The sequence below is a fragment of the Eptatretus burgeri genome, chromosome 2 (assembly GCF_056783735.1).
Source record: "Eptatretus burgeri isolate ZD-2024b chromosome 2, Ebu_testis_v1, whole genome shotgun sequence".
NCBI classification, from domain to species: domain Eukaryota; kingdom Metazoa; phylum Chordata; class Myxini; order Myxiniformes; family Myxinidae; genus Eptatretus; species Eptatretus burgeri.
Window position 1 is genome coordinate 133999882 of NC_140962.1, and position 25000 is coordinate 134024881.

Here is a 25000-nt window from a genome sequence, read left to right on the forward strand (position 1 = left end):
GGAGAAGGACACATTGGGGTGAATGGTGAACAAGCTGAATGAAACACAGGAAGAAGCGGAGGGGGAAAGCTGGGATAAAACAGAAGAGGAACAAACCAACCCACAACTAACAAACTAAAAGAGGTGAGGGAGAGGGTGAAAAATCGTAACATGTTAAAAGGGCATGCTTATGAGGGGTCATTTGGGGGTAGTAGCAATCATGAGTATGTATGGGGGATGACCTGAGGTGGTGGTGAACAGCTGTCTTGAAGCCCTTCAGGGAAGAATGGGAGTGAACAGACTGGGGGAGTTGAAGTTGGTTCCACAAGGTTGTCTAGAATATTTTACAGTGGGGAAGAGGCTCCGAATGGGTGGTTTATTGGTGGTCCTAGTGGCATATTGGTTCACATGATGGATCGGCCATTTTTGTATGTTTGTTCTGGTCCCTAATTTCATTATTACTTTTTTTTTTTGCAAAGCCACCTCATCTTTTATCTTGGAAATCGATGAGTACAACCAAGACCTTGGGCCTGTTTATTTGTGTCTGAAATCCAAGCCACTTTTTGAGGTCAGGTCAGGTCAGGTATGGGAGCATGTGCCAGAACAGCACGTCGCTGCGTCCACTTTCCACCGGCACTCCAGGGGCCTCCGTCTGGCCATCCCCCAGGCAGATGCCAGGCCCATCCCCATCTCCTTGAGATGATGGTCAACCTGTTGCAACCATGAGGCACGTGGTCGACCCACTGGCCTCCTCCACTCATGAGACTCCCTCGCTGAGAGAATCTGGTGAGCAGGATCAGAGTCAGGAAAACGAGCCACATGTCCACATAGCCGCAACTGACGCTCACGGACTATGCAGGTAACAAATCTCATCCGAGTCTCTCTCAGCAACCGCTCGTTGGACACAAAATCCGACCAGCGATGGCCAAGGATTCTCCGAAGAGACCTAGTACCAAAGGAATTAAGTCTCCGTCTCAGATCCTTGGTCAGAGTCCAAGTCTCGCACCCATAGAGCAAGACTGGAAGTACCAAGGACCTGAAGACTCGGACTTTCGTCCTCCCGCACAGGTACCGGCAGCGCCACACCCCATGATCCAGTGAATCCATGACTCCCCAGGCCCGACCCAGACGTCTATTGACCTCTGACTCGCAGCCAGCAGAGACATGAATATCACTGCCAAGGTAAGTGAATCTCTCCACGACCTCAACATCCTCACCACAAACAGACACAGATAGGACAGCAGCATCCAAGATGTCACCGAAAGCCTGGATCTTAGTTTTGACACAAGAAACCCGTAATCCCAACGGCTCCGACTCCTCATTCAGCACCTCGAGGGCCCCCAAGAGGATGTCTAAAGTCTCCGCAAAGATGACTGCATCATCTGCAAAGTCAAGGTCCGAGATCTTGACATTCCCAAATGACGCACCGCAACTTGATCTCTCCGACATCCTCCCTAGAATCCAGTCCATACAAGTGCTGAAAAGTGTGGGGGCAAGTCCACATCCCTGACGAACTCCAGTAACAACTGGAAATAAGTCAGAGATGGTACCACCACACTTCACAGCACTCTCAGTACCAGAGTAGAGTTCAGACATCAGATCGATCAGTTTTGGTGGCACCCCACGAAGACCAAGAATCCTCCAGAGGACATCCCGATTCACTGAATCGAACGCTTTACAGAGATCAACATAGGCTGCAAGCAGCCCCTGCCGAAACTCTCGTCTGCGTTCGGTGAGGACACGAAGTGCAAGGATACGGTCAATCGTTGACCTCTTTGGTGTAAAGCCTGACTGCTCTGGACGCTGGTGCTCAAGCAGATGGTGGCGAACCCTATCGAGAATTATCCGAGCAAAGACCTTGCCCGGCACTGAGAGCAGCGTCACCCCTCGGTAGTTGTTGCAGTCTTGGCGATCACCCTTCCCTTTCCAGAGAGGGACAACAAGGCCCCTCTTCCAGTCAGTTGGGATGATGCCTGTGTTCCAGGCAGAGCACAAAACTGCATGCAACGACACGAGTGCAGCATTTCCACCAGCCTTGAGAAGTTCGGCATGGATGCCACAGATCCCTGGAGCTTTGCCCCGTTTCAACTGGTTCACCGCAGCCCGTGTTTCCACAAGCGTAGGTGGACCACAGTTGATTCGAGGGTCAGCGACAGGGATTGTAACACCCTTGACGTTCAACTCGACAGTTGGGGGATCAGCCTGGTACAACCGCTCAAAGTAACCGGCCCAGCGGGCCTTCACTTCAGACTCCTCTGTCAAGAGCCTACCACTCTCTGCTCTAACTGCAGTGCTCCGAGGGATGGGCTTGGATGAACGTAATGCGCGAATTCCCCTGTAAGCGGGACGAGAATCACCTGTCCACAGGTGATGCTCTACCCCCTCACAGATTCCTCGCACATAGGCCTCCTTGTCCACCCTCAGTGCACGTACAGTTTTACGCCTCAGCTCCCTGAACAGCTCAGCTCTGCCATTCAGCCTGGCCCTGCGACTCTGGTCAATGGTATCCAGTGTCCCTTGAGAGACAAAATTCTTCTTTGCCCTGCGGTGAGCTCCAAGGAATCCACCGGCAACATCAAGGACGGTGGTCTTGAAGGCGCTCCACAACTCTTCAGGACCCCCCAAAGCACCCAGACCCCCCAAGTGTCCACTCAGCCTGTTCGCAAACTCCTCAGCTACTCTCTCATCCCTGAGCTTGGCAACATCCAGCCTCGGCTGGGATGGTACCATTCTCCAGGATTTAAGGTGCAGCTTTAGAGTTGCTACAACAAGCCTGTGGTCAGTATTGAGGAACTGAGCACTCCGGTAGACCCTGCAGTTCTGGATCATCCTCCAACGACCGTCAATGAGGACATGGTCAATCTCCTTTGCCACACCGCCAGCGTTGGAATACCAAGTCCAGCGATGAGCTTGTGGGCGCTGAAACCATGAACCAGCCACCCTAAGTCCATGACTTCTTGCAAAGTCAAGGAACTTAGTGCCATTCTGGTTCATAGTTCCTGACCCATGGGGACCAACACACACCTCATAACCGTCCCTATCAGTTCCAGTCGATGCATTGAAATCCCCCAAGACTAGAAGTGTATCTCGTCTGGGGCACTGATCAATCACAGACTCGAGTGTGGCGTAGAATGCATCCTTCACGGTGAGATCACTCGCCTCAGTCGGAGCATAAACAGAGACCAGGGAAATGACACCTAAGGAGTGACGAATCCTTAATCTCATAATACGCTCGTTGACCGGTGTTACCTCAATTATCATTGGGGTCAGCTTATTGGACACAGCTACAGCAACTCCTTGGGTATGGTAACCATCAGAGCGACCAGACCAATAGTAGGTGTAACCACCCACCATTATCTCGCCGCAATCCGGTCTCCGAACCTCAGAGAGAGCTGCAATCCCGATGTCCAAACGCTTGAGCTCAGATGATAACAGAGACAGGTGATCATCCTGTCTTAGGGATAGGACATTCCAGGCACCCACCCGAAGGGACCGCCTCAGGTTAACCCAAGGAGACCGCCATCTGGTGGACGACACTTTTTGAGAGTGATTATAAAATGGGGAAGGGAAAAGGCAGAGGGGTTTAACAAACTGTTGAATTTACCAATATTGGGTCGCAGAAATAGGTGACCCTTATTGTCAGTAATTCTGTTTGTTTGTTTGGATGTTTGTTCTTTTGTCATCAGCATAATTGGTAGTAAACGTGGGCCGATTTTGACCAAACTCGGGTGGTAGGTACATCTTATGACCTCGTGCTTTGGAAATTGTGATGGTTGCTTGGGACGCTTTGGTTCCCTAGCAACAGCCGAAAAACCTTCAAAATCGGTATCGTTCACGCGAAATCAATTCCGAAAGCCATTATTCCACAAATTTGGCATGCATCATCTGCAGGTGATGCTCTACCAAATATATTCCAGTTTTTGTGATATATGGAATAGTTTACCCGCAGCGCCCCCTATAAATGGGGTATGCCCGAAAATTGAAGGCCCCCTAGCGACCAGGTGAGTGCATCGATCCGAATGAAACTTTGCAGGTTCATAGCACGCAATGAGTACTACAACTTTACCTCAGGACATATTGAACGATACTTAGGTCAGGGGTCAAAGGGCAAAAATCGATGATGTGCGAGAGCTGGAGGTGCCTTCGCGCCAAATGCTACTCTTAGGTCAGGGGTCAAAGGGCAAAAATCGATGATATGCGAAAGCTGGAGGTGCCTTCGCGCCAAATGCTACTCTTCCTAGGGTTATGGTCAGATGGTCATGAAAATTCACACTAATCATCTGGAATGCATTGTGCACAAACGATTGAGCCGGATTTTTGATTTATATCTTTGTTCACCCACAGCACCCCCTCGAACTTTGGGGATTTCCGATATCAAACCGTATTTTCGGTACTTTTCATTCAAATTGATACCGAGTAGTTATCGGGAGATGGAACTCGATGAGATTTGGTATGCATAATCTTAAGGTTATTCTCAATCCGCTATATGACATCGATTTTTTTCTATATCTTATAGTTTCCAAATGGTAACCCTCTCAACTTGGGTGTCCGAGGGCCATTGAGCATTCCCGCTGAAAATTCAAAGTACACTTGCTCCAAGACGGTTGAACCGAATCGAATGAATCTTTACATGCTTATAGACCGTGATGAGTACTACAACTTTGCTCATTTGCATAATGACCTATCTCGAGTAGGTCAGGGGTCAAAGGTCAATAAGTGCATTTTTCGGGCGAAATTACCATTCAAGGCACCCTTGCTCCTACACGGATTAACCGATACGAATGAAAGTTCATCGGTACATAGTACTCAATGGGTACTACAGCTTTGCTTCAGGATATATTGGCCTATCTCAGCTAAGTCAGGGGTCAAAGGTCAACGAGTGCATTGTTCAGGCAAAATGACCATTCAAAGTCCCCTTGCTCATACACGGGTTAACCGATTCGATTGCAATTTCGTAAGTACTTTGTACTAGATTAACTCAGATCAGGGGTCAAAGGTCATCGGATGCTCAGCGACCCATGGCCGCCTACCGGCTTGTTTTGTTGTTATTTCCCAATAATTAGTACTGACACTGGGTGCATACCCGCACATCCACATTATTTCAGCATCCTTTTTGCAGTTAATAAGGTTTCTGGAATGTAACTGGGGAGAAATGTTAAAGTTAAACTCATAGCTCAGTTGCAACTTGATAATGCACCACATGATGGTACAAGTTCCTTCAGGAAACTCGGATGTTGTAGACAATGCAACAGTGTGCTGCAGTCATAATATGACAGTTGACAAGATACTTTAGGTATTTTAGTGCAATTTGTATTTCGACAATACTGTACTCTATATTCACCCTCTTAGAAGGGTTCAGTAAAATGTGAGTTTCTCTTTCCCTCTTTTTAGGCAGGAGAGCAGTACAGCACTGGTGCGCGCTTGCTGGAATGAATTGTTCACACTGGGCCTGTCACAGTGCGCTCACATTATGAACCTTTCCACTATACTCACTGCTATCGTCAACCACCTCCAGGCCAGCCTCCAGCAGGGTAAGGAATGTATTGCATGGGGTACCTTGCGGGTTCATTGTTTGTTCGGATGTTTGGCAGTGGAACTTGCTTTCTATAACAGGTCAGTTTGATTTTCATGATAATCGGTGCTCATCAGCAAGACAGATAACTCAAGTAAATGAGTAATCTGCATCATCCGTTTGTTGTCATTGCATTGTGAACTGATCACCCTTTGGTTAAAAAAAAAAAAATTGTGGAATTTCATCTACTCCCTTGTTTTGGGATTTTTCAAACGTGTAATGGCCAATGGTACTCAAAGGTAGCTTTGTCTCAGTATGTAGAGTGATGAGGAAATTATGGAAGAAATTGTTACAAGTGTTGGCTTTGTTTCATAATTTGTTCTGAAATGCCTGCTGATGTAGAATGAAGAGCTAGTCATGCTTTTAAATGTTGGTGTAGATCTAGGTCGGCAGACAGGTTGGGAGAACAATGACTAAAATCAACAGACCATTGATTGAGGGATGCTAACTGCCATGGGAAACAAGAAGAAGTTGACGTTTTGGGGTATTAACCTTCTGCCACAGCAAAAAAGAGGGATGTGTTAACGCCCGAAATGTCGGCTTCTCCTTGCTTTCCACTGCAGTTTGCGTACTTCAATAAACATCCTGTTGATTTCATCCATTATTGCCTGCTCTTATTTATTTTTAGACAGCTTTGTGTCCTGTGCCTTTCTGTGACATTCACCTGAATCCAGGAATGTTATTATTATTATTAATATTATTATTATTATTCCCCCGCCCCTCCACAGACAAGCTGACAAATGACCGGGTTAGGGTAGTCATGGAGCACATCTGGAAGTTGCAAGAGTTTTGTAACAGCATGACCAAGCTGGCTGTGGACCCAACAGAATATGCCTTCCTGAAAGCTATTACACTGTTCAGTCCAGGTGTGCATTGCGCTTCCTGGTTGTTGCACCACAAATCATGCGCCACAACATTAGAACCTCCTTTAAAGGTTACAGTGGAACACTCAATCACACATCTTCGTAGGAATTTGTTAAATCGTGATTTAAAGTGCAAAATTTAATGTTCATTTCTCTCACTTTGTTGGCCTTGGATTATCGGTGCACATCAAACCTCACTGGCATCTTCTTTCAGACGTCTTCTTCGTCATCTTGCATTGGAACCGAATGTTTCGGCCAATGTTTAATCACATATCGTAGCATTGTTTAACAGGGTTCCCACTGACCTGGAAAGTCAGGGGAAGTCGGTGAAAGTCAGGGAAAGTCAGGGATTTTTCAGGGATTTTTTTTGTTGGTCAGGGAAATGTGTGATTAGTGCCTAATGATCTTAATTAGTACCCTTTTCACCCAGTCAATTATTTTGTTCATGATTATAAAAGTTTTCTTTATTGCTCTTTTAATGAATTGTTTGCTGTGCAGGCAGATGCTTTTCATGATGCTGTGCAGGCAGAAGGTGGAGTCACCTCTGTGAACATTGATAAGCCACTATTGATGTATGTCAGGGGTTCTCATGCCAGGTATCAAGCAGCACTGGAATGTAAACGTAAAGCCACAAGTGAGCTCGATCAAAAGACTGCAGCTAAAAAGAAAGCATGTGAGCAGATAAAAGTGCTTCATACTAAAAAGGCAAAATTTATGGAAGAAGCAGCAACTGAATCTCGGAAGGTTGATATGGAAATAGCAGAACTACAGAAACTAAAGAAGTAACAAACTGACATTTCACTTAATGTAAGCAACTATCCATACTGTATATGTTAACTATTGGAATAACGTTACTCAAACAATTCACATTTGTTTCCTTAATTGCTAGTTTTTGCCGACCATATAATTCTAAGCTACACACGCTGCTTGATGTTATTGACATTTTCACAAATTTTTTTTTTTTTTTTTTTTGTATACCTTGGTCGAGGCTCGTATGAGAGCTAACACACAACTCACAGCAAGGAGGCATGAGACAAGAGGGGCGGGAGTGGAAGGGACAAAACAGTGGGGAACAGACACATTAGGTGAACTGTGGAAGGGAGAGGGATGGGGATGGGACGGGGAACATGGCGAAGAGAAGATGGACATTTCAGGGACTTTCAGGAAGGAAAGCAGGAGAAATGAAGGAAGTGGGCTAGGGTGGATTATCGGGGGTAGAAAAGATCGAGGATTTGGATGGGGGAAGATAAGAGGTGGTGGTGAACAGCTGTTTTGAAAGCCTGGAGGGAAGAATGGGAGAGAATAGAGTGAGGAAGTTTATTCCAAAGGCGGGAAAAAAGAGGAATGAAAGAGTGAAGATGAGCAGTGATTCGTGATTTTGGTAGTTTTACCAGAAGGGGGTTGTTGGCGGACCTTGAGCGCCCTGTGGAAATGTGGTGGGGACAAATCGCAGAGAGAGCAGGGGGGCAAGGCTGGAGAGGAGTCGGTAGAAGACAGAAAGACCACCGACCAACCTGCGGTGATTGAGTGAGAGGCCCAAAGACTCAGCTTCATTGCGGGAGATGCCGATGATCTTAAATGCCCTGGTTTCGACAGCGTGAAGCCGAGAAAGGTGGGAGGCAGGAGCACCAGCCCAGAGGGGAGAGCAGTACTCCATCAGGCTACGGACAAAAGCTTTGTAAGTGGTCAGGAGCTCAAGAGGGCCGAGGAAGGACTTAGCACGACGGAGGATTCCCAGTCGGCGACTGGCTTTTGAGGCGAGGTTGGAAATGTGACTTTCCCAGGAAAGGTCATGGCAGATAGTGAGACCTAGAAGCTTGAAAGAAAAGACTTCTTCCAGAGGATTGTTGAGAAAGTGGATGGGGGTTTTGTAAACGGTCCTTTCGAAGAGACATAGTGAGAGTGTGAGATTTGTCTGGATTGAAAGACATGTTCCACGTGTTGGACCAGTTTGTGATTTTATCCAGATCTGCAGTGAGTGAAGAAGCTGCTGCTTGCCGGTCTGAGGGATGACAGATGGTACGGCAGAGGGTGGAGTCGTCGGCAAAGAGAAATAGAGGATTTTCCAGAGAGTCCGAGAGATCATTGATGAAAACCAGAAAAAGAACAGGGCCCAGAACGCTACCTTGAGGAACTCCAGCCTGCACAGGAAGAGGGGATGAAAGAACTCCATTTAGGGCCACACGTTGACTGCGACAGGAGAGGAAGTCTGCGAGCCATGAGTGGAGATGGCCTTGAATACCATGGGAAGAGAGTTTGGTGAGTAGGGCAGGGTGCCAGACTGTGTCAAAAGCACGTGATATGTCCAGGGATACGGCTCAGATTTCCTGTCTGGCATTGAGGACCTCCATCCATTGATGGGAGAGCAGAAGCAGCATATCCAGGGTAGAGTGACCTGGTCTGAAACCAAATTGATGATTGGAAATCAAGCCATTGGAGAAGAGGAAGGATTTCATATCTGAGGCGATGATGGATTCCATCACCTTGCTGATGATTGGGAGAAGGCTGATTGGTCTGTAGTTATAGGGATCTGTTTTTGCACCTTTTTATGCAGGGCAGTGATGTTAGCAGATTTCCAAGCAGATGGCAGATGACCTTGGGCAAATGAGAGGGTGAATAGAACAGAGAGAGGGTGAGCAAGAGCAGAAGAGCAGGCTTTGAGGACACGTGGGCTGATGCCGTCTGGACCGGTTGCAGAATCTGACTCGAGGTTTGAAAGCAAGCTCTCCACCTTGTCAGGAGAAAAGGATACAGAGTCCAGGGACAGTTGGGTGCGACCGGGTAAAGTGGGTAGAGATAGTGATGGGTTTAGGACACAAGATTTAGCTGCAAACACCGAGTTTAGACATTCAGCTTTATCACGTGTGCAATCAGCAGTGCGGCCATTTGAGGTAAGGGAGGGGATGGAGGGGGAACATACACCAGAAACAGATTTGATTAAACGCCACCAGGATTTTGAGGAGGGAGAGAGGTTTGAGAGTTCAGACTTGAGATGAGAAAGATGTTGTTTTCTGGCTCTCCTGAGGGTAGATACACACTTGTTCCGAGCTTTGTGGAAAGAACTGAGATTGCCCTCAGTTGGGTTTGCTTTCCATGAGGCAAAGGCAAGTTGTTTCAGGACAACTGCCTCGCCACAAGCTTCAGTAAAACAAGGGCGGGAGGAAGGGTAAGACAACTGAACACGAGAGGGGATAAATCTGTGCATGAGGGAGAGCAAGTTTCTTTGAAAGAATTCCCAGGATGAGTTGATGTTTGAGAAAGTAGTGATAGGAGACCAGTCTGTAAGTTTGATGGCTGCTCGGAGACCCTGCCAGTCGGCTTGAGTGAAATGCCAGACTCGACGGCGGTGAGGTGGTTCTCTGATAACAGCCAGAGAGATGTCCACTTTGACAAGGACGTGGTCAGAAGAACCAATTGGAGCGAAGGAAGAGCAGCAGATATTGTCAGGGAAATTTGTCAAAATCAGATCCAGAAGAGATGGAGTACCATTGGTTGAGATCCGGGTCGGGAAGTTGACCGATTGAGTCAGTCCCAATGAGTCGCAGAAAGCTTTTGCTGAGGTGCCATGGCAGGTGAGAGAGGTACCCACACCTCGCCAACTGGCGTGATGACAATTGAAGTCACCACATAAGAGGAAGAGAGAGTTTGGATGAGAAGATAGAAGATGGTCCATGTTTTCGGATAGTGAGGTGTAGATGGAGTCATCACTGTTCGGTGGACGGTACAGTACACATATAAACATGAGGTGGGAGTGGAGGGGAAGCCAAAGCCAGAGGTATTCCTGGGGGTGTGGGGGAGTGAGAGCAGTGCATGGAGAGTGAAGAATAGAGTCTTTGATGAAGAGAGCAACACCTCCACCAGGACGAGGCTCAGGTCTGTCATACCGTAAGAGGGAGTAGCCAGGGAGAGATACTTGGGAGTCAGACACGTCTTGGGAGAGGAAAGTTTCTGTTGGGCAGATAATGTCTGGTTTGTCAGTGGCAACCTGTATGGAAAGATCTGAAAGGTTTGAGCGAAGGCCCCGGATATTTGAGGTCCACACTTTTAATGAAGAGGAAGGGGAGGAGGCTTTGGGTGCAGGAGGTGGAGGGGGAGGACAAGGGGGGCAGGTAAGGAGGGTTGCTGAAGGAGTGTGGGGTATTGCAGAACAGTGAGGGGAGGGGGCCGAATGAGGAGGAGAAAAGGCTCTGTGGTGCTGGGGGAGAGGGGGGACAAGAGACAAGGAAGAAGGCAGTTGAGGATTTGAGGAGGTGGAGTGAAGAGATGGAGGTGAGAGGGCAGTGGAGGGAGGCAGGTTGGTGGATGAGAGGAGGGGGGCAACTTTGAGAAGGAAGAGTGAGGGGGATGAAAGGTGGGAGAAAGGTGAGGGGGATTTTTGAGAGTGGTGAGAGGGAGGCTTGGAGGGAGAAGAGTGGGATGGTTGCTTTGAGAGTGAGAGTGAGGGGTGAGGGGGGTGAGTTGGCACTGAAGTTGGAAAAAAAGAATGTTTGATGGAAAGCGAGCATCCATGGCAAACTGTGGTTTTTAAAAGTTTTAGATCAGAGATGCGATTTAACGCAATTCTTGATGGATGCAATGAAGGCGAATTCAGAGCATGGAGAGAAGAAGCGCTGTAATAGTTGGATTTTTTAGGCAAGGAATGAAGGAGAGGTCGAAATGAGAGCAGTCTGTTAAAATAGCAGAAGAGTAGTGCATTGTGAAACAGTAAAGAGTACCACATGTGTGAGCGAGGAAGATGAAGCATTATAAGATCGTTTTTGTAGTTAAAAATAATGTATGAGAGAGTTCAACAGATTAGGTCATGGAAGTGTAAAAAAAAAAAAAAAATCGAGGAAGAAGACGAGGAGGAAGACGAGGAGGAAGTTAAGAGGAAGAAGAAGAAGCAGAATCGGGAGAAGGTGAGCGTGTTGTTGTTGGGTGTATGTATATATATATATATATATATGTATATCTATATATATTTTGTTGTTAATATTAATATATGAGAGAGTTCAACAGATTAGGTCATGTAAAAAAAAAAAATCAAAAAAAAATCGAGGAAGAAGACGAGGAGGAAGTTAAGAGGAAGAAGAAGAAGCAGAATCGGGAGAAGTTGAGCGTGTTGTTGTTGGGTATATATATATATATATATATATATATATATATATATATATATATATATATATATATATATATATATATATATTTATATATATATATATTTTTTTTTTTTGTTGTTAATATTAATATATGAGAGTTCAACAGATTAGGTCATGGAAGTGTAAAAAAAAAAATAAAAAATCGAGGAAGAAGACGAGGAGGAAGTTAAGAGGAAGAAGAAGAAGCAGAATCGGGAGAAGGTGAGCGTGTTGTTGTTGTTGTTGTAGGGTATTTTATTATTTTTATTTTTTATTTTTGAGATAAAGAGATTAGTTGGGAGAATGGGGGATGTTTGGAAAGTGGGGAGGATCAAAATTGAAGGTAATGGGGAGGATAGAAATTGAAGGTAATGGGGAGAAAAAAACAAACAAAAAAAAAAAACGATCGAACACCGAGTGGAACCGGTAGGCCTCAAGCCTAGGCCTCAAGCACAGGTAAGAACGTCGACAAAAATACTCACAAAATAGCACGATTTTTGAAACAAAACCGAACTAGCAACACAGTAACATGTAGGTGAGAAAATTAAACAGTTAAAACGGGACAAATAACAACCGGAAACTTAGCTTTGAGAACGTCAGCAGGGAGCCCCAAAGGAGACCTCTCGCTGCTCTGATTCTAGTATATAAATCTATATAATTCTAGTATATAACATCTCGACTGTTACTGCAACTTCCCATGTAACATTTGAGTAATTTCACTTCTGCGGTGGTGAACGTACCTGCATCCGCAGGGAATGGTACAGGAGTACCCACCTAACCGTAGAAATTCAACAAACGGTCCTTTTTAGGACCAGATGCTTGTAGAAAAATGTACAATATAGTAGTCTGTTAGTCATTTCTGCAATATCATCGGGTGTTCTAGCTTGTCTGCAATGTCACATTAACAATATCAATGTTTCGTTGTTATTTTGCAAGATTTAGATGTGCTAAATTTTTTTCTGATATAATTCTGATCGAGTCATGGTACCTGGCACGTTTGACATTAGTATGATTTGTGTTTTGTAAGTTTTATATTAATAAAAAAAATTAAAATGCCAGTACGATCTGGGAAAGTGTACTTTCTGGACCATTTTCAAAAAGACCGAAGTTAACACCCAAATGAAGAACCAGTTTAATTTCCCAACAAAAATGGTATTCAGAAGTTGTCTAAAGCACGCCTACATATTTTACGTTTGAAAAGGTCAGGGAATCTTTACCAACATAGTCAGGGAATGTCAGGGAATTTCATTTTTTCAGATCGAGTGGGAACCCTGTTTAATTATTCTTCTTGCTGCATTTGTTATCGTATAATTTTGTTCATGTTTCTTTATCATTTTATATGTATTGTAGTATAAAAGCACCAACTAGTGTTATAATGAAACGATGTAGAACCGAACTCTGTGATTCCCAATACAGTTTATATTACATTTGTATCTCGGTTCAGCCAATTACGTGTTTCTGCGGAACGCAACTGCACGGTCTAGTGGTGTTTTGCTGTACTTTAATTTCAAATACCTGTCCCCTTGGTGCTGTTTGAATAGACCACCCGGGGCTGATGAATACTGCTCAAATAGAGAAATGCCAAGAAAAGGCACATGTGGAGCTCCTTGATTACATCAGCAGGATCTCCCCAAACGACCCAGCACGGTACGTAGGTTTCTCTTGGCAGGCTTTGTAATGTACCAACGGGTTTGTCTCCAGCCGGTTTAATTTGTAAAAAAAATAAGAAGGCGTGCCAGAGTTCTCACATTTCTCCGGTTTCTGCTCTTTTTCCTTTAAAATCAGTGTTAAGATGAATATATTTTGCAAAGGTTTATTTGGGAGGGATGGAGGAATTTCCTATTATCACATGGCATCACTTGTTGGCTTTTGTTGGTATGGTGATTCTCAAACAATGAATTTCTTTGATAATGCTTTGATTTGAAAAAAATTAAATGGTCATGGACTGGAAGGCAAGGCCACCTTAAGAGGAAAGCTCTTGCTTAATTCACTCCACTCATAACCACGAACTATATTTTGCCCAAATAATAAGTAATCCCAACATGCAGCCTCACGCACACAAACCACTCCTCCATCCTTCCAACTCTGCTTCAAATAATCCACCGTTTTGTGGACAGGAATCCCATAGGTGTGTGTGTGTGTGTGTGTGTGTGTGTGTGTGTGTGTGTGTGTGTGTGTGTGTGTGTGTGTGTGTGTGTGTGTGTGTGTGTGTGTGTGTGTGTTGTATGGTCGGTATATATACATATATACATATATAAAATGTAAAATATTGTCGTGTCCATGTCACGGATGGACTGAAACTGGCTTTAAGGCACTGCGTTCAATCCTACTCTACTTACCTTACCGTGACGTCGCCCAAATGAGCCAACATCAATGGCAATCACACACAGAAAGCAGATTGCTGAAAGATGCTTTCTTACCTTTTAAAGGATTTATTCTTATGTTGAAAAGTTCAGCGAAGAGGGTCGACAAGACACCATTAAAAAACGGAACAAACCAAGCCAGTCAAAAGACACAAAGGTGAATGGGGATACACAAATTTATATCCAGTGATTGAAAAATAAACTTACATTGCAAACTTATGTATCTAACCCATTAGGTGCCACAGATCACAATTGTATGACAAAATAATGCAGGCAGGGCTTCCCTTTGTCTCTACAATGTGCAAGTTGGACGCAGGACTCGATGGTGTCCAGACAAAGTAAAACTGCCACAAGCAGGGCCAGTGGTGAGTTGGCCTTCAACTTAGCCATATAGTCCTCTTTGTCCTTTTTGGACAGAGGCCTCCTGGCCCTCTAAAAACACAGGGTGATCCCAGCTTGGATTGCTTATACACGAGGCTTTTCTTTCCAAGCAAGGTCTCGGTCCTCCTTTCCACACAAACCTTTTTTTCTTTTTTCTCTTTGTAACCAATGCTGAGGCTCGTATGAGAGCTAACTCACAGAATGTACAACAAGGAGGGCAGGAGACAAGAGGGGCAGGAGAGGGGAGCACAAAACAGTGGGGAACAGAGACAGGAGATCCATGGATGGGAGAGGGATGGGGCAGGGAACATGGGGTATACAAGATAGACACTACAGGGACTTTCAGGTCCTTACACGCAGGACTTTCATCAAGGCAAGCAGGGAATTTGAAGGAGGTTGGTTTGGGGTGGATTAGCAGGGGTAGAAAAGATCGTGGTTTTGGATGGGAGAAGATAAGAGATGGTGGTGAACAGCTGTTTTGAAGACATGGAGGGAAGAGTGCGATTGAAGAGTGTGTGGGAGTTTGTTCCAAAGGTGGAAAAAGAGGAATGAAAAAGTGAAGTGTTTCTCTCTCTCTCTTTCTCTCTTTCTCTCTTCTTTCTCTCTTCTTTCTCTCTTCTTTCTCTCTTCTTTCTCTCTCTTTCTTCTCCTTCTCCTTCTCCTTCTCCTTCTTCTCCTCTCCTCTTCTTCTCCTCTTCTCCTCTTCTCCTCTTCTCCTCTTCTTCTCCTCTTCTCCTCTTCTCTTCTTCTCTTCTTCTCTTCTTCTCCTCTTCTCCTCTTCTCCTCTTCTCCTCTTCTCCTCTTCTCCTCCTCTTCTTCTCTTCTTCTCTTCTTCTCTTCTTCTCTTCTTCTCTTCTTCTCTTCTTCTCTCCTGGTGGACTCTCGAGCTCACATTACGCACTTGACAATGGGATGTTTGTGCACGAGGGAGGGAATGGAGGCTCTTGTTGCCATTTTAGACATGTGAAAGTATGAGCGGGAGCACCCATCGCCACCTCCACTGCATGACGTGAGATTTTCCTCTGCTGGTGCTACACCCCCCTCCGTCGGATTCGCACCAATGAGGAAGATGTTCGCGGAACGTTTACTCTGTCGAAACCACACCAACACTGAGCTGCTTTAAAAGACAGAACACAAGGAGCGTTCACAGCTGTTGTTGACTCCCCAGGGGCTGTTAATGCACGAAGGGCACAAATGTATCTCCTGCTGCTTGTTAGAGAGATTGCCTGCTGGGGTGCAGGTAGTGCTGGACCCAGCTGCACTGGGATATGAGGCGCAGGAGCAAGTGATGCCCGGGTTGGAGGTGAGCGGCAGCATGAGCGAAAGTGCAGTGCAGTCCCCTGGGGTGTCTCGCAGCTCCATATAGACTCGCACTGCATGCTACCTACATGCTTCTGACACTTCACCACCCATCTTTTTCCAATCTTAACCCCCCCCCCCTTTCTCACAATATTTGGTCTGACGTAACCGCACGTGGTTGTGTGAGCTAAAAGAGGAGACGCCCCCACACTCTGTTCTAATTCTTTCTTCTCAATTCTTCTTGTCTGTCTTTCCGGATTGAATGGTGGCCATATCTCTTTTGTCTTAGTTTGTCTTGCTCAGGGGAATACATATTCGGGGTAAGTCCACCCTTCTGTGTCATCACCTGCTTGCAAATATTTGCTTCATTAATCGTTTGATGATTACCTGCCTGTGTAAATAAAGATTGTTTTGCTTTCATGTTTTCATGATTGTCTTGCTTGTTAAACGAAAAGATTGTTGTTTTTTTGTTTTTTTCAAATCTGCCTCGTTTGTATCCTTTCGTTCGTTGATCTGGCAAAGTGTGTTCATAATCGTTCGATGAGAAGTTTTTGGCCCACTAATTGGCTCAGAGGGTTTGCCAGTGCTGCATACTGTTTACTCGGCAGTGATTTCAGTGCACGCTTCGGGCGTGTACCCTCGCTCAGTAGTTGTACCGATCAATAACGCGGCTGGACGCGAGGACCGTTTGGCATAATTGCTTTTGCTGGTGTCCACAGTTGCTTAACAGGAGGAGAATGCGAGTTTTTTTTTTTAATTAAAAAAAACTGCCTCACCACAAGATTCAGAATACGAAGAGTAGGAGGATGGCTTAGATAATTATCTAGATTATAATCGAAGATGAGGTGGCATGAATCTGTGCATAATAGAGAACAGGTTTCTGTGGAGGAATTCATTGGCTGAATTGATATCGGTGGCGGTGGATATAGGAGAACAGTCCTGAAGCATTAAAAAAAAACAAAAAAACCTTTCCCCCTTTTTCCCAGTGAAAGAATGCCCTGACATTCGTAGATTCAACATTTAATAGTTAGGGAGCAAACAATGGAGACGTCCCTCCCCTTCTTCTGCGAAGACGAAGAAGAGCCCTACCATCCCGTGATTCATGACGTCAACAACTCCCTCCCACCCGTGGTTGAGCGGGGGATAGATCACGAGGGCATGAGTCACGCCGGGCGCGGGGGAGGGGGCGGAGAAGGATAAAGAGGAGATCCTTTCTTTTGTTCGTGTGGGAAGTGGGGGCTGCGTCGATCAGCAGGCCGTAGGGTCCTGCTTGGCTTGGGTTAGGGTTAAGGCCTTCGGAAGCTTTTTGCTTCTGCAGAGGAGTTGTTCAGCAGAGCTTCGGGTCCTGCTTGGCTCGGTAGGCTTTTTGGAGAGCTGATTTGTTTGGAAGAAAGTTGAGCCAGTTGCTCTGCTCGAGCTGCAAATTGTGGCTTCTTCTTCTGCTTGGTTCGTGGAGCTCTTTGTTCTCCGTTTGGTTCCCGGCTTGGTGCGACTCATCGACCTCTTCTTGGAGGTGGTTCCTCAGGGAAGCGACGCATCGACGGGAAGGATCGGCGCCTCGTCTCACCAGCACGTGTTGAGAAGCGCGGGAGGATTCGCTGGAGCTCGGGAAGGATCGTGTCTCACGGCGATTGGATCCAGCTCGCTCTCGCTGGAGCCCGGGTCCGAACAACTTGAAGACCACACGAGGTGGAGAGGTTTGAGATGGGCTCTGGGTTTCAGCTCACCTGTCCGAGCTGGAGCGCGTTATTAAAGGCCTCAGCCACCATTACTTTGGTGTGTGTGTGTGTGTGTGTGTGTGTGTGTGTGTGTGTGTGTGTGTGTGTGTGTGTGTGTGTGTGTGTGTGTGTGTGTGTGTGTGTGTGTGTGTGTGTGTGTGTGTGCATGGGCCCGTCTAATAAATAGGAAATAAAGTGCTTTGTGTGCTGTAAATCTTTGCATTGCATTTTGTATAGTCGGAATAGTTCTGCTCTTACGTGCTTCCCTAGTTCCCCATTATAATTAATAAATACCCCAATTGTTTAATGTTTTCAGCTCATCGCGTTGATTCTTTCATTGACTGAGCATTTCGTGTGTTGGGAGTTAGAAAGCCGTTGGTTTGCCGTAAAAGGGGGGACATTTGGACCGACGGTTCTCGGTGATGAAGCCGCTCGGAATCGCGCACGGGACAGGCTTGCCTCGGCGGTTTGTTCCGTACGAGTTCCGTCGAGGGTGGAATACCCCGGTAGTTGGGTCACGTGGGTATTTAGGTACATTGAAGATTGGCAATCGACCCTACCCCAAGTGATCTGCCCATTGGCATATTCCGGTTCTTGTACAAGGACCCGTCGACTCGAACTTATACGGGCGGCGATCTATATTCCGGGCGATCGGTCGGGCCGACTCGACTTGTGGCTCCAGTCAGAGCGGTCGGTTCGTGGCCGACCCCGGCACCGTAACAATATATATATATATATATATATATATATATATATATATATATATATATATATATATATATATATATATATATAATGTGGCTTCTCACCACTCCGGCATGCGAGCGATCGCTTTTAGCTCATCGCAGCTGCTCGCCCACCGGACGTGGCAAACATAGTCGCAGCTTTCGGATCAACGCCAAGATCCAGCTGCGGGTGTGTTTTTAATCACACCGTAAATCAGCCAACTATTCTGTCCACGCGCGACAGGGTCTGATCGCCGAATTGTCGATTTACTTAAGTATGCGCGCAGACAGAAATGCCGGGGATTTACACCTCAACGGGCCCTGCTTGGAAACGAGCCACTTAAGCAGCTCGCTCCGTTTGCGATTTGCCGAGCGGTGTATATCGCCAAGCCCCGCCGGATCCGATTACTTTATCGGCTATTTAAAAGCCATCTAATATCCTGGACGCAATACCGCAGCTCAATTGAGGGAAAGGATGCAAAGAACAGGCGAACATTCACACAATGACATTTATTTGTAACACGTATGCATGCAAACACGTCTGCAATCATGCAGTCAGTAAAGCATGCAGGTAAGGGACAAAACACGAGTAAGACAAAGAACTACAACCGTTCTATTTATTACTGTACATTCACTTAACAGTTCTACTTATGGACACGGCGCCACAACTTTCATACAAAGAAACCCCAGGAAAGGGAGGGGCAGAACTGGACCCGTAGGCCTTTAATATCCATGGAGCTGTGGAGACCGCAAGAGCTCCGAGAGGCCGGGCTGGTTACCTGTCACCCTCGTGGTGACTCGCTGAGCGACCCTCAACGTTTCGTCGGAAACACGGCAGCTCGGTTGGTCCAGGACCCGCCGTGCGGCCTGGTGGATCGGCCTAGCCAACTACGCCTCAGAGGAATAAACGGGCCTTTGCTCTTTCGAGAGTTGTTGCTCTTTTAAGTGCCCGCCCGTTCCTCAGCGTTGGCTCGGACCGTTCTGTCGCTGGCTGGCGACCTCTCTCCGGCTTTCTCCACTGACTCGCAGTTCTGCGCGGCACGGCAGGCTTGGCTGCGCTCCGACGACCCCGACTGCCCTCCACGGGACTCGAACCTTGGTGGGCTGCTGGCTTCCTCCGACTCGACGCCAGCTCGACTCCAGACTTCTACTCACTGCGCGACTGGCGTTCTGGCATGCCTTTTTATCGGGTCGGGGGTGCGTTTGATCTCTCACCTCTCACCCCCCGCTGGCTCCGCCCCTTTTGTGATTCTGATCCGATCTCTTTGCGAAGCTCGGACATGCGGGGACGTGGGTGAAATCATCAACCACGCGGACGTTGCAGGAATCATTGGCTCCCACTCTAACAGGGAACCCTCGCTTCTGTCGGCGGCGATGTTGCTCGTCCATGGGATTCGCCATGGCTGTCAAAGATGGCGGCGCAATGGAGATGAAGGTGAGGCGATGTTGTGCGTTTGTGGAGATGTTGTTGAGGAGATGTCGTGGTTGGCGCTGTGGTGGGAATGGCGTGGTTGTTGAGAGACGGTTGTGGTTGTTGAAGTAGTAGTTGTGGTTGTTCAGATGTGGTTGTTCCAAAATAAATATAGCAAAAGAATAATGGCTGACCCAAAGATCACAGCCCGGTTGCACGAATAAACCCCTTTAGACATCGGTGGGGAAATCTAATCTGAACACACACTTATCAACATAACTGATCTCTGGGAAGCCTGAATGGTGTTCTGTGAATTTCCACAACCGTAACAATACATATATATTGTTGATGATTTGGCGGCACTTAACAGCACCGCCGTCTCAGGGGTTATAATGCCTGTTAGTTCGGCACAGGTCTCGGGTCACGTGCCTCAGATCACGATACCAACGTACCCCTGGGCCGTACCAGTTGGGGATATAGACCCCGGCTACAGACTGGGTTTGTCAGAGACCGAGCGAAGTCTGCCTGTCCGTAGCCTGTTTTGGTTTCATATACAAATCGAGCGGATTGTTCCTCGGCGCGGCACAAATAAATCCAAGGCGGCAAATCTCGTATAACTCAGCCAGATTTATTGTGGACACATCGGGGAAACACGACACAAGCAAAGCATTCACAAACGTTATAATTGATCTATAACCCGCTCTTAACTAGGGTGCTACGGATACGGGTTTTGAAGGGAACCCCAGCGAGATAAACCTTAGGCCTGGACGACATGCAGACAACATGCAGACAAGACATTGAGTACTTGGTGATGCCTCATGGACGACAGGAAAAGTGTCGAAGGCATGAATGCGGCTCGTGACAAGCCGATGGTGTCGGATTCGAGTATGCAGCGTGGCAAGATGGCAGCGACGGCCTCTTTTTGTCGCACCGCTCATGTAACAGCCTCGGTGCGTTCAGCCCCGTAAGGTTGACGGCACAGGAGAGAAAGATATATGGTGTGTTCCAGCTGGTTTCTCACAAGGTCCAGTATGCGAATCCAGGCCTGGCCCGTACACCAAACTAGGCCAATCCCGGTGTTGGGCTCCGCAGGCGGATCGATGGGATGAAAGGCGTGTCGAGCCGTGCAGGGAGTCAGGACAGTCAGAGGCTCCGTGACTGGACTCAGGATGAACCTGTGGATGACCTTAGGCTGGATCCATAACCGAGGACAAATAGCCGACCAAACCACTCCTCATGAAGCAGAACGCAGACTCGACACAGCAGCCAGTTCCTCTTGCCTTTTTGGGGCTCGCTCTTCTGGACCGCCTCCAGGGACACATGATTGGTCCATCCTTAGAGTTTGCAGCCGCTCTCCTCCAATGGGTTGCTGACACGTCTCGTTGACTGACTGTCAGAGCGCTGGGCGGGGGCTAGTTAGGAGGAGGAGGGGCGGGGGAGGAAAAGGAAGCGCCTCTCAGTACACCACCACTGTATGAACATTGGACAGCCTGCTACACCTCCCGACACATATGTAACGTCCGATTACCAAACAACCTGGCTAAACATGCATTTAAGGGGGGATCTGGGCTAATCCTATATTTAATAACCCACTAAGGGCCCATTTCCGCAACAATATATCTATATCGAAACGTGTGGAGTGTGACGAGCACTCCGCCATCCCCCTATTGGGCACAGTCCACACCAAAGTGTCGCCTCCAACACAGAGGCCTCGGCCCGGTGACTGTTTAACTGATGATGACCATGTAATCTGTCTGTCAAACAGAGTCACCAGGCCGAGGCCTCAGTGTTGGAGGCGATGCTTTGGTGTGGACTGTGTTCATTGGGGATTGGTGGAGTGCTTGTCACACTCCACATGTTTCGATTTTCCTGCTGATCACATCACGTGCCTTCTAGTTGAATGATTTGCATTCGCAGGAACAATCGTCTGGGTAACAGATGGATGGTTCTGTGCGGATTATGCAGTTTTACCGTGTGAGACATAATCCATGGTGATGCTCACCATAACAGTCAGGAGGTGTGTGTGTGTGTGTGTGTGTGTGTGTGTGTGTGTGTGTGTGTGTGTGTGTGTGTGTGTGTGTGTGTGTGTGTGTGTGTGTGTGTGTGTGTGTGTGTGTGTGTGTGTGTGTGTTGGTTGAGGTCTGCCAAGCTGTTTTCAATTCCATGATGAACAAACATGCAGGCATTGCCTTGTTTTACACAGTAGGATGAAACGACAGTGACATTGTAGATGGAGATGTTTGACATTACTACCAAGAGTATCCCTTTAATCTTCCATCTCTTGCCATTTGGTGCCACTGGACTACATATTCATGTGAAAATGCCATTTTATAATTTGTCGACTCGATGGTAATCTTGGAATCTACGAAATTCCACCAAGATAGATAATTATCAGTGGATAAAATCACTATGTTAATTTAAGTAACTTGTATGACAGCTTGAACTGCTTCTTGTCTCCCTTCTCGTTGAAATTCAGGCTGGCGCGGCTTCTTCTGAGGCTACCTGCACTGCGCCTCATGAGTTCTGCCATCACAGAGGAGCTTTTCTTCGCAGGACTCATTGGCAATGTACAGATTGACTCAATCATCCCATACATCCTACGCATGGAGGCTGCAGAGTACAACAACCAGATCTCTGGCGGTTTGGCCTAATGTTACCATTTATCTCACCTCTATTCTGGAGAGGTGTTTGCTTCAAGTATCTTAGCCAGGAGAATTGGCTATGAAACTTTGGTTGGCATGCCAGCGGGAGAAACGTGAGATTTCAACTGCTTCTGCATTGATGTAAACTGGGTACATCGAGTCATCTCATCACATGTATTCTTGGCCAATGATATTTGGTGCCAACACATTGGCACTTAAACCCATTGGCCAAGCATAGCTGCTTGAGAGATGTCCAAATGCACTATGCCCAAAATTCACCTGTTTCCTCCTGGGCGAGCAAGCCAACTGAAATTTTTATTCAAGTTGAGAGGCAACCGATCCTCTGGCTTTTAATTAATAATAACATTACAGCAGTCATCTGTCCTGGATTGTAAAAGTTGTCATATATTTCCTTGTTAGACACAGGATGTAAAAACATGTTTTTAATGCAGGTATTGAGACTCATGGAAGAGCAGAACAACATGGGTCAAAGGATCAAGAGAGAAAATAGAGCCCATCAAATGTAATACACTACAGCACAAGGATAGAAATTGCAGACACCTTGGGAGAAAGAAATGTGGTTAAATTGGGGAATGCAAACTGCTCTAAGACAGAAGCGCACCACAACTGGGAGAAAACAGATGACCAGGTCGATGAGCTGAATGAATTACAAGCAATTGAAAAATATCACGTAAAGAGTAGTCGCAAAAGTGAAAAACACGGTGAAAGAAGAATGGTACCATCAAAAGCTGAAAAAAGATGCCACAAATACTGGAATGAACATGTAGACAGCACCATTATGGTCGTATTTTACTTTCATCATCTGCCTTTTCTAGCTCCGTCACCCCCACCCACACAACTTATTCATTGGGCCATTTTGTGCAGCGGCGGAAAGGTGAAAAACGAAATGGCAGCATCTTCAAAAAGTAGGAAAATCATTGATGTGCACTTCATCAATCTTTAATAAGACAGAGCTAAAGAAACATAATCTTTGTCATCACAGTGAAAAGTGTGTTGGTGGATCATCTGAGACTGTAGAGGAGAAGTGTCCACTGCAATGGATTCTCCCAGGAGGGGCATGGAGCAAGGACCTGTTTGTACACCAATGACACACGATCGGCCAAGCTAAGAAAAGCTGGATAGATGGAGGCACAAGATGAACCTCATCCTCTTTAACATCCCAGAGTCCACATAAAAGAGCCTGAGTCTCGGTGTGAACATGACACAGACATTATTTCGTATGCAGCCTATGGCTGCTGGTTGCGTCATTGCTGGGAGTGTGGCTGTGTCGCTGATGCAGTGCCCCGTTTCCAGTAAGCTGGTACTCATTTTTCCAACATCGGAAGGATGACAGACTGACTCAACCCACTTGGTGTGATTTAACGGCACAACAGGCTCGAACTCAAGACCCTAAGATCTTAAACCAGCCAGCAACAAAAGGTTTACACAGACATTGTTTGATGGTTACTTAAATGCTAGTGAGACAAAAGAGTTTGGTAATACTCGGGAGATAAGGGACACCAGACGCTGCAGCTTCATTGCAACCTGCAAAGGTGGTCCTGAGCTCTCCTGTTGAGGATCTGCTGCTCCTCCATATGCAATCAGATATTGTTGCTATTTCTGAAACTTGGTTATCTCCAGAAGTGGCAGACTTTGAGGACTATGTTGAAAGCTACTCCATCCTTCAAGCTGACAGGCAAACCGCTGCACAGGAGGGGGAGTCACCCTCTATGTTAAGCATCTCTTGTGGATACAGTTTGTACCGAATGTTGAGGTAGCACCAACAGCAGAGATGCGTTGATGGGGGCACCGAGTGGTTACACATCAATGTGTAATCTACTGAAGTCCAGCCCAAATGCAAACCGTGACTATATTACTGGGAGAGTATAATGATCTTGATGTATGCACACTCACCTCAGCTGTCGAGCCTGCGTTTGAATCTCTTCCCAGCTACAAACTGTCATCCTGGTGTTTCACGGGCAAGGCCATTCATCAATGTGTGCCATCCCTCAGATGAACTGGGTGTCATGTCTGCCGGCATTAGTTGGTGGACGTTAAATATCCCAAGGTATCCTTTGTGAAGAGTAGAGGAGGCATCACTGTCACACTGGCATCACCCTGCCCTCAGCCATTGATGCTACCCTGCAGCCTTGTACAACATACAAAATAAGTAGACTGGGAGAGTTGTGCAATAGAGTTGCATGAAGGCTTCTGCTTGTTATGGGAAACTGGAATGCCCCAAATATAACGTGGTTGGAATACAGCACCAATACTGCACCAAGGTTGTTCGATTCACAGCTTGTAAATTTGGTGACTGAAGACCTGTTGCTGCAACACATAATGGAACCCACCTGTGTGGGGAAGACAGGTTAATGGCCCTCACGCTTTGACCTGGTTGTGACCAAAATTGTGGAACTGGTGTCAGACTACTAATTGGAAGCAATGACCACGCCTGTTTGAGCTGTGGCTATCTGAGTAAAGCGGGGCCTCACAACGTCAGGGCTGACAGACATTGGAAAATATGGAGAGCATAGTACCAGGGCATGCATGAGTTGGTAACTGTGTGACTCCCCCTTACTGGTAGCATTGAGAGGGACTGGCAGAGGTTATAAAGTTTCAACTCCATGGGCTCCTGCAGAGGTATGCTTTCAAATGCAGTGCTTGGAAAAAGAACTCAACCTGCCCTCCCTGGATCATGAGGTACATCAGGAGGTAGAGAACCTGTGATGCCTTTTGAGTCAGGGGAGATTAAGTGTTGAGAGTCTGCTATCGTGCACTCTGAAATTAATGCAAGAATGCTATCATTAATTCCAGGAAGCAATATGGGCAGGCGCTCGCAAGATTTCAATGGCCCTCGCCCAAAGGGTTTATTTGCCCACCTTCGGTGACAAGTCAGAGAAAATAATGAATTGCAGCCATCTGAGATACTG

General features: G+C 46.7%; 1 protein-coding gene across 11 annotated transcripts in view; it reads left to right on the top strand.

The window, feature by feature from the left end:
- The window catches only part of LOC147033197 (nuclear receptor subfamily 2 group C member 2-like), a 141618-nt gene that overhangs the window by 116259 nt on the left and 359 nt on the right, over window positions 1-25000 (top strand). For 10 of the 11 annotated variants that reach the window (XM_085871334.1, XM_085871325.1, XM_085871327.1 and 7 more), the window contains 4 exons: window positions 5371-5510; window positions 6280-6417; window positions 13073-13178; window positions 21905-25000. The exon at window positions 21905-25000 is cut by the window's right edge. In XM_085871334.1, the coding sequence (XP_085727460.1) occupies window positions 5371-5510; window positions 6280-6417; window positions 13073-13178; window positions 21905-22079 (559 nt within the window). In that variant the 3' untranslated portion in view covers window positions 22080-25000. Of the gene's footprint in view, window positions 1-5370; window positions 5511-6279; window positions 6418-13072; window positions 13179-15515; window positions 17947-21904 lie in introns of those variants that run through there. The other variant, XM_085871332.1, reaches the window with a different exon arrangement.